The 12500-nt window shown below is 42.4% G+C and overlaps 1 protein-coding gene across 2 annotated transcripts in view; it reads left to right on the top strand.

Moving 5' to 3' along the window:
- LOC123514999 (solute carrier family 35 member F1-like) overlaps window positions 1-12500 on the top strand; it is an 89810-nt gene that overhangs the window by 27125 nt on the left and 50185 nt on the right. For both annotated transcript variants that reach the window (XM_045273311.1, XM_045273312.1), the window contains exon 3: window positions 10218-10327. In XM_045273311.1, coding sequence (XP_045129246.1) covers window positions 10218-10327 — 110 coding nt within the window. The remainder of the gene's footprint in view (window positions 1-10217; window positions 10328-12500) is intronic.

The following is a 12500-nucleotide window of genomic DNA, read 5'->3' as shown; positions in this document are numbered from 1 at the left end:
AATCTCCTTTCAACGGCCAACCATCTACGCCACGATTACACGCCTGTCAGGGTTCCTCAATCTGGGTCTTGGTCTGAGAGACGTATTCTGAAATGTTTCTGCGCTGCATCTCCACTATTTATAAAAAGCTCAACTAGTTAAAGCTACGAGTAAGCATATTTCAAGGAGAGTTTTTATAATTCTACCGATGGACTAACGACATTTCTATTTTATCAAAAAGAGAAATAGACTTTAAAAATTCGCAAATCATTTCTGTGGTCTTGAGAAGCGGTCGTGGTGTGAGAGCAGAGCGTTTCTGAATATGGCCCTTATAGTCACCAGCACCCTCATCACGTCCATAGCACGCCCATCACCTTCCTCCCAGATTGTCCCTGCAGCGGTGGCCAAGAGTACTGATCTTTCATGGGTCGCTGGCAGGTGGGGGCGCAAACAAACCACCTGTGCTGCTCAGCGAATCAAAATTATCCAATCTGCGGCCGTTTTCCTGATTGGCTGGCGGGCGCGGTGTGAAGCGGGGCGCCTAATCGGTGAAATAGATGCGTGGGATGGCTGTTCCTTCCCATTGTCCTCGTGCTGGTAATGGAGGGAGTGGGTCGCGACGAGTCGAAAACACCAAGACGGTCGCACAGACAGACACAGACACACACACACACACACACACACACACACACACACACACACACACACACACACACACACACACACACAAACACATATCAAGTGGCTTGTACAAAATAACATACATGAATGTTAGGTAAATACAATAATTTGGTCAATATTAAACACAACAAAAAGAACAACAACAACAACAACAACAACAACAACAACAACAACAACAAACATTACAATCTCCACTCAGTTTTGTAAAAGTGAAAATAGGTAGATTCACACACACACACACACACACACACACACACACACACACACACACACACACACACACACACACACACAGACAGTCCGATTAGCCATTGTTTTTAGGTTCCTACCCCCTCGCCCCGCATCGCCTCGCCTCTTCCTGCTACACGGCTTTCTCTTGTCCTTCCTTCCTTTCCTCGCTTTGTCCTGCCAGTTCTCTTCCCCTTACAAGACCTAATTCAGCCTTGTTTCCCCTCACCCTCGCCTTGCTCCGCCGCGCCCCGCTGTGCCTCGCCCCACTGCACCGCTTCCCCTCGTCCTTCCTGCCTTCCTTCCTTCCATTCCTTGCTCAATCCGGCCAGACTGCTTTCCTCTCTCCCCCAAACACGGTTCAAGTACGCCTTTGTTTCCCTTTACTCTTATTGCTTGTCTTACTTGGGCTACCTTATGCTTACCTCTCTTTACAATCTGAATATAACTGTCTTCGTTTACTCAGTCTCATTTTAACCTTCCTAGCGTAAACAGCAATGATCTTATATTTCTTTGCCTTGCTTAACCATACCAAACTAGGCATGAAACAACCTAACAAAACCTAATCTTACTTGTTCTAACCTTCTCTAACCAAACCAAACCTAACTTAAATTGATCTTACCTCGCCTTATCAAACTAAGTAAAGTCTAATGTGACCAAACTTCAGCTAACATCACATGACAAAACCTAATATGAAGCAACCTAACCACAACCAACATCACATACCTATCTAACCCAACCCAACCCAACCCAACCCGTTCCTACCATTTCGGCCTTCACGCAGTGCTGGTCCCCTTCTCCCTTCCTCCCAGAACACATTTGCGGTTCCAGCCAAAGGAAAAACAAAAGCAAGGGAAAAAATTGAGCGTGTATTGTATTGACACAGGCTTTCCAAGGGTGAATGCTTCCTGTGTATATACTCCGTTAGGCAGAGAGAGAGAGAGAGAGAGAGAGAGAGAGAGAGAGAGAGAGAGAGAGAGAGAGAGAGAGAGAGAGAGAATCACCTTTCCCTATGTGGTTGCGATAGGACTTGTATTGTGTGTGTGTGTGTGTGTGTGTGTGTGTGTGTGTGTGTGTGTGTGTGTGTGTGTGTGTGTGTGTGTGTGTGTGTGGGACAGTTAGTTTATGATGTAGGTATCTTTTATATACTCGATGTCGTATTTAACGTTTTATCGATACGAAGGAACCACACTCGTAATGTCCCTGAAAGTCGTCCCTCTCCCTCTCCCTCTCCCTCTCCCTTTCCCTCTCCCGTTCCCTCGTCTTTCAGGTCCTGGCCACCGCCGCCTCTCTCCTGGCAGTTCTCGGTCTCGTTTTCCTTCATGTTCACTTCCCTGTTCGCTGTGGCCGTTCTCGTTTCAGTAGTGATTCGTGTAATGTGATTCCATTCTGTGTCCCCCTCTCTCTCTCTCTCTCTCTCTCTCTCTCTCTCTCTCTCTCTCTCTCTCTCTCTCTCTCTCTCTCTCTCGTACGATATACATCTGTCTTTGAATCCCTTCATTTATTTGTTTGTTTGTCTATCTGTCTGTCATTGTGCTAGTTCGTTTATTATTGCATGCGTTTGTCAGTTTGTTTGCCTCTGTCTGTCTGTCTATCTGTCTACCACTTTGTGACTCTATCGATGCCTGTCTGTCTGTCTGTCTGTCTGTCAGTCTGCTTATTTGTTTTTCAGTCTGCTACCAGCCGATCAGTTCATCCCTTAGTCAATCTGCCTTTACACTAATCTCTCTCTCTCTCTCTCTCTCTCTCTCTCTCTCTCTCTCTCTCTCTCTCTCTCTCTCTCTCTCTCTCCATGCTTGTTGTCCGTCTTTAATCAGCAGCCGAAAAGTTTTATTTATTTTTTCTATTTCCTTTCATTTCCGGAACTGATCGCCGATTCTCCTTTGTTTCGCTTCCCACAATTCATCAGCATATGAAACACGGCACTAACGCGTCCGTGGAAAAGGAGCCAAGGGGGAGGGAGAAGGAGTATGAGATTTCCGATAATATATGTACCGTAATTACAAGAGAGAGAGGGAGGAAGGGAGGGAGGGAGGGAGGAGAGGTGGTGAAAAGAAATAAAAGAAACAAGTAATGATAAATATAACAATAATAATAATGATGATAATAATAATTCCATGCCTACACACACACACACACACACACACACACACACACACAGAGGAAATAAATAGACGTAAATTTATTTGTATATATTTTTCCACCCCCACCCCCCCTTACTGCGTTTCGCCATAATGGATTTGTAATGTATTTTGTGCATTTTTCATTTTTAATATTCATACGTGATTAATATTTTGGTCGGGACACCACGTTATGAACCAGATGAACCGTGAGACCTGCTGGCTGGCTGATTCACTCTCTCTCTCTCTCTCTCTCTCTCTCTCTCTCTCTCTCTCTCTCTCTCTCTCTCTCTCTCTCTCTCTTTCATTTGACCTTTTTTGATCTTCCCTCTTTCTTCTGTCGCTCCTCCTCCTCCTCCTCCTCCTCCTCCTCCTCCTCCTCCTCCTCTACATCTCTCATTCCTTCTATTCTTTCTCGTCCTCATACTCCATTCTCCTCGCTTCCATACCTCTCCTTCTTCGTTCTCTCTCTCCCTCTCTTTCTCCGTTCCTTCTTAACTATTTTTCACTCCTCACGTCTTCTTCGTCTTGTTCTCTCTCTCTCTCTCTCTCTCTCTCTCTCTCTCTCTCTCTCTCTCTCTCTCTCTCTCTCTCTCTCTCTCTCTCTCTCTCTTTCTTTTCTTCTTGGTCTTCTTTTTTTCTGTCTATGTTTAGTTCTTTTTTGTTTCTTACCTCTCGTTTGTTTGTTTGTTTTTGTTGGGTTGTTGTTATTTTCTTTCTTTCTTATTTTCATGATTGTTATTATTAATATTATCATTACTCCTCCTCCTCCTCCTCCTCCTCCTCCTCCTCCTCCTCCTCCTCCTCCTCCTCCTCCTCCTCCTCCTCCTCCTCCTCCTCCTTCTCCTTCTTCTTTTTATTATTATCATTATTACTATTATTATTATTATTATTATTATTATTATTATTATTATTATTATTATTATTATTATTATTATTATTATTATTATTATTATTATTATTATTATTATTACTAAAATCATCATCAATATTCCTTCTTTCGTCTTCTTCTTCTTCTTCTTCTTCTTCTTCTTCCTCTTCTCCTCTCCTTTCTTTTCTCATTTATCCATCATCATCATCATAATCATCATCTTCATCTTCTTCTTCCTTTCTTCTTTCTGTTCTTCTACTTATTCTTCTCTTCGTCTTCTTAATCTTCTTTATGTTCTCCCCTTTCCCCTCCCTCTCTCCTCCTCCTCCTCCTCCTCCTCCTCCTCCTCCTCCTCCTCCTCCTCCTTCTGCCCACGTGCCCCTAATAGTGACGCCTGACCTTTCTTCTTGGAGGGCGATAACCTTTGCCTTCTTTTCTTTTTGTATATGACACCTTTTCCCAGCTGTCCTTTTCCTCCCCGCACAAGCTGTTGCATTCGCCTTCATTCCCAACTCGTGCTCACTTTAAGCTTTTTTTTCTTTCACTTTTTCTTTCTCAAGGTTGTGACTATATCTAACAGTATCTTAATTTTTAGCATTAGTTCAGTTTTCTCTTTCTACAGTTTCTGCCTCTGATACATTAATTAATTGAAGTAGTAATTTCCAAGATATCTTAAATTTTCATTCCTACTGTTGTATTTTTGTGGGGGCGGTTCCTTATTATCATACCCAGCGTTTTGCTTGGGCAGCTTACGAAAAGACTGTGCAATTGGCCCTTAGTAAGCCTTAGTAACTCTCTCTCTCTCTCTCTCTCTCTCTCTCTCTCTCTCTCTCTCTCTCTCTCTCTCTCTCTCTCTCTCTCTCTCTCTCTCTCTCTCTCTCTCTCTCTCTCTCTCTCTCTCTCTCCTACTTCATCTGCACTCAAGAATTATTAGCAATACAATCTTTCCTTCAGCACCAAATTTAGCTTTCACATCTTTCTCCTTTTGTCTTCGGCTGATTTATTAAAGAAAATTGCTTTACTCAGCTCAATTCTTCTTGACTGCTAAAGATCTTAAGTCTCTTTCTCTTTTCCTTTCCTCTTTTCTCTAAGATTGTCATACAATTTGGTCTTTCCCTTTGACATTTACGTATCTGCCCTGTCCTCTTGATATCCTGCTAACTTAGTTTTACTCAGCTGAATTATCAAATTTGTCGTGAGTGATAAGAATAATGAGCTTCGTTTTCTTTTCCTCTCTTTTCCTAAGGTTATCATACCACATAATCATTCATTTTATCATTAACTTATCTCTCACGTCCTCCAACTAAGGAGACCTGCGTATCCTAGGATGATTTGCTCAAGAAGTTTGGATTAGTAACCACGACGTTGAGTTCTGGTCTCTAGGGAGTGTCGAGGAGACTCTCATGTTTGGATTGATTTAACTTGAAACCCAGCCTTGATCTTGTTTCGGTTGCACTTGCTAAATGCCGCTGAGGGAGTGTGTCGATATCTCTGAGGAGGAGGAGGAAGAGGAAGAGGAGAGGAAGAAAGAGAAGGAGGAAGAGGAGGAGGAGGAGAATACAAAGGAATACAAAGGAAGGAACAGACAGCAACAGCCCTACTGGGCCTAACGAGGCTGTCTGTGTGCCTATGCTACCACTACAGATGCTATAAGTTAGAGGCTGAAGGACATCAGGGTTCAAGGAAGAAGAAAAGAGACCACAGGGAGAGAGAAAGTCAAAGATGTGATAGGAAAGATTGAAGGAGAAGTGACACTATCTAGTACAGTAAACTACAAACAAAAAAAGGATATCTTATGAAGGCGCAAAGTACGTCATTTGAGGGGTTAATGTGAAGTGAATGTCCAACCTTTTTTTAAAAGTTTCTATCGTATTGCTACGGGCAACATGTGCTGGAAGAGAGTTCCAGACATTTACAATTCTATTGAAGTTTACCTGTAATCTTGTAGCCATTATTTCTAGTGGTGTTGGAGCTGTCAATGCTGAGATAGTTGTTTACATTTATGTTATCAAAGCCCCGGAACATTTTAAATAGTTCAATCAAATCTCCTCGCATACGCCGCTTCTCTAAACTGAACAAGTTGAGTTCCCTCAAGCGCTCCTCGTAAGGCTTGTTTCGCAGTCGTGGGATCAATTTGGTGACTCTTCTTTGGACTCTCTCCAGGTTGTCTATATCTTTCCTATAGTGGGGTGACCAGAACTGGACACAGTACTCAAGATGAGGTCGGACGAGTGCATTAAACAATGTGAGAATAACCCCTTCTGATTTAAATTGAAAAGTTCTACCGATAAACCCAACCAGTTTGTTTGCCGTTTTGACTACTTCCGAGCAGTGTTTACTTGACTTGAGGTCTGAAGTAATTATGACGCCTAAGTCTTTTTCCTCATCAACCTTAAGAAGCTCGGAACCGTTCATTGAATAATTAGTATGATCATTATTGCTACCAATGTGCAACACTTTACATTTATCTACATTGAAGCTCATCTGCCACTTGTCTGACCAAGTGGCTAAGCGGTCGAGATCTGATTGTAGTTTTCTTTTATCCTCCGACGTGACTACTTTATTCATTATTTTAGTATCATCAGCAAACTTACTTACTTTACAGGTGAGGTCCTCATCGATATCATTAACATAAATAAGGAAAAGAACCGGGCCAAGCACAGATCCCTGTGGTACACCGCTTAAGACTTCTCGCCATTTTGAAAATTTACCATTTAAAAACAACGCGTTGTTTTCTCTCAGAAAGCCAGTCTTCAAGCCATTTGAGAAGTATTCCATCTACACCATATGACTTCAATTTACCTAGTATTAGGGGAACTTTGTCAAAAGCTTTAAAAAAAATCTAGATACACAACATCTACCGCCTTTGTTTCGTCGTACGTGGTGAAAACATCATTAAAGAAGTCAAGTAAATTAGTCAGACAAGAACGTCTGTTTGGAAAGCCGTGCTGTGAGTCATTGATTAAATCATTTACTTCTAGAAAGTTGACTAAGTTATTGCGAATTACAGTTTCCATTAATTTGCATACCACAGATGTGAGGCTGATGGGTCTGTAGTTACATGGGAGTGATTTGTCGCCTTTTTTATGTATGGGGGTTACGTTTGCTAACTTCCAATCCCTAGGAACCTTACCACACATAAGAAGTGACTTGGTGAATAGCAATGAAAGGGGTTTACATATTTGAAATTTAGCTTCTTTCAAGACACGTGGTGCAATACGGTCTGGGCCGGGACTTTTGTCAGTTTTCATTTTATCAATTGCTTTAATTATTTCGTCTTCTTGAAAATCGCAGACACTTAATGGGGTTATGTTATGGAATATAGGGGATGGTTCAGGGACTGTGTGAATGCATTCCTTTGTAAAGACTGAAGTAAAATGATCATTTAGTGTGTCTGCAATCTGAGTTTCTTCAGTGGCAAGATTACCGTTGTCTAAATAGATCTGGTTAATGTGGGATGTAATAACTTTTTTCTTCCGAACATAACTGTAAAATTCCTTGGGATTGGAGACGCTAGCAACATACATTTCAAGGTTTTTCTTGCTCTTTTTAATGATCTTTGATTCGCGCCGAAGTCTGTCATATTCAAGTTTGTCACCCTCGTTCTGAGATGTCAGATATTTACGGTAGGCACGATTTTTCTTTAGTAGTTGTGACTCAATTTGGTTTGTCCACCATTTAGGTTTGTTCCTTTTGCATGGACGCCTTTTACGCATTGGAATACATGACTTCACAGCGTTTTCTAAAATGTATATAAATTTGGCCCGTGATTCTTCAATGTTACTTTCACCAAGTTCGGCATTCCAATCTGTTGCAGCAAGAATTAACTTTAGTCTCTCGTAATCTCCTTTGTAAATGAAAACTTTTCGTTGCTAACACTGTCTTTATACACTTGAAGGTTGATGTTGAAGGAGACAATCTTGTGATCACTGTTACTAAATTCAGGACCAATATTAACATTTGATATTAAGACGTCGTTTGTTGAAAGAACAAGATCTAATATGTTGTCACCTCGTGTGGGTTGAAGAACGTGTTGCTTTAGAGAACAGTCTAATAAACTACGAGTATTGTACAATTCCTGACCAGAGCGAGAGTTAAGTGGACTTTCCCCATGAGTTGACAGGCAAGTTGAAGTCTCCACAGATGACTGTATCAAAATTGTTACTTATTTCAGTAATTTGATCTTGTAAATTTTTATCAGAAAAAATATTTTGAGCCGGAGGCCTATAAACAAGAACAATAACAATTTTCTTAGAACGTACTCTTAAATATAAGAAGACTGAGTCTATATTGTTTATTTTATCGGTTTTAAATATAGTTGGCTGAAGACTGGCTTTAACATAGAGCAATACACCGCCTCCTATTCTATCTTGTCTCTCGCAGCTGAACATGTCATAGCCTGGTAGGTTATATTCAGCAAGAAGGAGGAGGAGGAAAAAGAAAAAAAGGAGGAAGAAAATGGAAAAGAAAGCAGCAGCAACAACAACAACAACAACAACAACAACAACAACAACAACAACAACAACAACAACAACAACAGTAGCAGCAGCACCACCAGCAGCAGCACCAATAGTAGCGGCAGCAGTAGTAGTAATAGTAGTAGTAGTAGTAGTAGTAGTAGTAGTAGTAGTAGTAGTAGTAGTAGTAGTGGTGGTGGTCGTGGTGGTGGTGATCGTAAAGATAAGTCAAGAAAACAAGAACGCCAATATAACGAAGGAGAACCTGATGAATACCAAAGAAGGATGGAAAGTAAGAAAAGACCAATTTTGAAAACATGTCAATTTTGGAGACAGCTTGGCACTTCTGTCTTCACTCGCTTTGGATACGTTCCTCAGTTGTCAGTGTTTGTGTGTCTTTTATTACAGGGATATGCATAACACTGGAGAATATAGAGAAGCCTACGCACATTATGAGCAGTGGAGCCAGGTGAGAGCCATGGAACTTTTGAAAAGCTAGCCGTAGAGAGACAAGACACAAGAAGCTGCAAGATGATAGTGTAGTGTGAAGTGGCGGCTGAGCAAGAAAGGAGACAGTGAATAAAGGTGATGAGACGCCTGGCCTTTGTCTCCGTCATGCTGAACACTGTTAGGATAGGCAGCAGCTAGGACACGCAGCCTCTCGCCCCTGAAGACTGTTCTGAACCAGGGAAAATGTGTGAGTGAGGCAGCGTGTGGTGAGGCCGCAGTGCCAACATTGGACGCAACGCAATGCAAATAAACCAAACCAATACTGTGCTTTCGCTCTCTTTAAAAGCGGAAAACGTTTATACGAAAATGTGTAATTATCTTGTACTAAACGGACCGATAAATTCATCTGGTCATCGCTATCGCAATTGCCTATATAATTATGATGCTCGATATGTGTGCAGTCGGCCAATCATCATCCGCGAGAGAGGGAGGGAGAGAGAGAGGCATCCGAGGGAATTCAGCCCCAAATGTTCCAATATTTCGTCGAGCGTCAGGCTTGCCAATGGTTCGGGGACTGGAAGGCCACCCTGGTATTATTGTAAACCCAACAGGAACATTTGATGCACAGCCTGACACTACTTATGCCGCACCCCTTCACCCCTCACCCCTTTTTGTCCCGCGTGTACAGTCCTGACCTCTAACCTTTAACGATCCGCGTGTAGCCGTGTACTGTGCTGGTAATCTCTGACCTACTCGTATTGTTCCTCCAAACAACTTATTTTTCACTCTTGTATTCAGGCATGTTTCCTTGTGAGAGCTGCCAGTGAGTAACTATACTGAGAATCTCTAAGGTGTTATTTCACAGAGTAATTTATGTTGCCTTTGTGTTCATGTACGTTTCCTTTTGAGTACAGGCGAGGATACATCCATGCTGTCTGTACTGTAATGTTGGATGATCTCTGACCTTATGCTCCCATCGATGACATTTTTTTCACCACAACCTCCAGTCTATTCCCCGCGAGTACTGACAGTGTTATAAAAGCATAGAGGAATTCTAGGCATGGATTTGGATGCGCTTTGGTTTATCATTTTTTTGATTATTTTTAATGGATAAAACATAATTGCTCGCGTTACAGCATGTTTTTTTTTTTCTTTTCATCGGTGATGCAGAATCTAACTTAAGATATAGCTAGCATCATCAAAGCACCGTTCAAAATCCAAGTAACCTCCACTAAAACATTTTGAAAGTAGTTCAAGTTGAGACAGGAGGAGGAACTTGTGGGAATGCTGCCCCTGCTTGATCCCTGACCTATTGCTCCTCTCCTCGACTGTTTTTTTCCACCCTACGGACAACTCTCTCCCGTGAGTAATGGAGTGGCTGTACGACTACCTCTTACAATACTGACTCGTGATTTTTCTTTTCTCCCACAGGTCCATCTGGCGGGCGCTGCTGCTGGGTCAGGTGGCGTCCCTCCTGCTGTGTGTGACGGGCGCCTGCTGCCACCTGCTCAACAACACCTACCACCTCAAGCTCCCAGCAGGTGGGTCACGGGCTGCTCACGCGTCTTAAAGGGCCCCACTTGGTAGGTTTGCGCTTCCTCACGTCTCTCCATGTGGGCTGGAAGAGAGACGCACCTCCCGTGAACCGCCACCTAAAAGCGTGATTGGGGCAAGGGTTCGCGGGTTTCATGGTGGATTGTTTTCTTTGATTTTTCTTTCCTTTTCTTACGTGTGAAGAAAGCTGAACAAGACCACAAAAATAGAAGGAAAAGAGGCGCTTAATTGTTGTTCCCAGGTTAGGAGTCTACCTGGTGACTGCCTGCTATCCATTGTCCTTACTTCATATTATCATTAGAGGATAATAAGTTACGAATCCACTTGGTGAATGACAGCCATCCACTATCCTTCATTGAATTAATAGGTAGGGATTTGGAGCATGATGTAGGAGTCCTTTAGATTACCACCTGATAAATGTAGGATACTAAGATTGATTACTAGAGGCAGGACGGTCCGGATAGGTTAACAATCTTTTTGAGGTACACAGGGAGAGGAAAATCAGGATATGCTGGGAATTCATTTAGTGATTGTTAACTCAATCATACTAGTGAGCGGTGAGGAGGGTTAGGGATCCATTTGGTAGCTGTCTAACAATGTAGGAGTGAAGTATAAATAGGAGTAATGAAAGTTGGGGATCTATTTATCTATTTGGTGACCGTCTAACAATATAAGAATGATGGACGTGGGTCAGGACTGTTAAGGATTCATTAAGGATTCATTTGATAACCGTCTAACAATGTAAAAAAAATGGATGAGACACAGAAGGATTAAAAGTAAGGTTATGGATCCATTTGGTGACCATCTAACATGGTAGGAATAGTGAACAGGTTACTGGAAGATCAAGAAAGGTTAGGGATCTATTTGGTGACTGTATAAGAATGCAGGAATGCTGGACGAGAAACAGGAAGACCAAGAAAGGTTAGGAATCCATTTGGTGATGGTATAAAGAGGATTGGTTAGCTGGACGAGGAAAAAGAAAATAAAAAAGTCAGGAATAAAATCTGGTGACTTTAATTATCTCTACCAGTGACCGTCGAGGAGGATTCGGAATCCATTTGGTGACTTTCTAAAGAGCGCTGGATTGGTGGATGAGAGAGAGAGAGAGAGAAAGGCTAAGGAAGGTTAGGAATCCAATTTGGTGACTGTTTAATTATTTCGACCAGGGAGACGAGGGATCCATCCTGCCCCTCCTCTGCTGCCACCTGTGTGCTGGGCTAGGGCGGGAGGAAGGAAGGAAGGAAGGAAGGAAGGAAGGAATGGAAGGAAGGGAAGGAAGGGAAGGGAAGGGAAGGAAGGAAGGGAAGGAAGGAAGGGAAGGGAAGAGAAGAGAAGAGAAGAGAAGAGAAGAGAAGAGAAGAGAAGAGAAGAGAAGAGAAGGGAAAGGAAGGGAAGGAAAGGGAGGGAAAGAGAAGGGAAGGGAAGGGAAGGGAAGGGAAGGGAAGAGAAGGGAAGGGAAGAGAAGAGAAGAGAAGAGAAGGGAAGGATGTGGAAGAGCGATTCTTTTCTACCACCCTAGCGTGAACTGAATGAAGTCACTTTTTTTTCTAACTTTTTTTTCACGGCACCGGGCAAATTAAGTCGCCTTAGGAACTAAATTGGCTCGTACTTTTTTTTTACCTTACCTCTTTTTTTTTTTACGTCTTTGGACTTTTATTTTGTGTGTCTTCTTTTCGTAGCTGCGGATGATGAGTCTCCTTTTCTTTTTAAACCTTGATTTTTTTTAAGGGGCAGCTCTTCACTTGGCTTATCCCTCCACTTGCGAAAGGAAAATTTACAAGTTCTTTTGAAACCGATCAAACGAGATGAGGTTATGTGAATCGTGAGAGATGGTAAGATGAGGTGAGGGAAGGGGTGCTGCGTCGTGAGGTCAAGTCAGGGTAGGTGATCAGTGCCGTGTGGGGCCGTGTGGAAGCAGGCGAGCCGAGGTGAAGTGAGGGGAGTTGTGGTGTGCCAGTGCCGTGTGGGATTGTCTGGTGAGGTGATTCGTGATATGCAGGAAGTGTTGTCAGGGATTGTTCATTATTTACTGTTTTAATTTGTAAGCTATAGTCAGTGAATGTCTATCTACTTACATGATCATATTCTTGTGTCTATCTATCTATCTGTCTATCTGTCTATCTGTCTATCTATCTATCTATCTAGCTATCTATTTATCTA

Source organism: Portunus trituberculatus, chromosome 38 (genome assembly GCF_017591435.1).
Source record: "Portunus trituberculatus isolate SZX2019 chromosome 38, ASM1759143v1, whole genome shotgun sequence".
Classification (NCBI taxonomy): domain Eukaryota; kingdom Metazoa; phylum Arthropoda; class Malacostraca; order Decapoda; family Portunidae; genus Portunus; species Portunus trituberculatus.
This window is presented reverse-complemented; position numbering and strand designations above follow the sequence as displayed.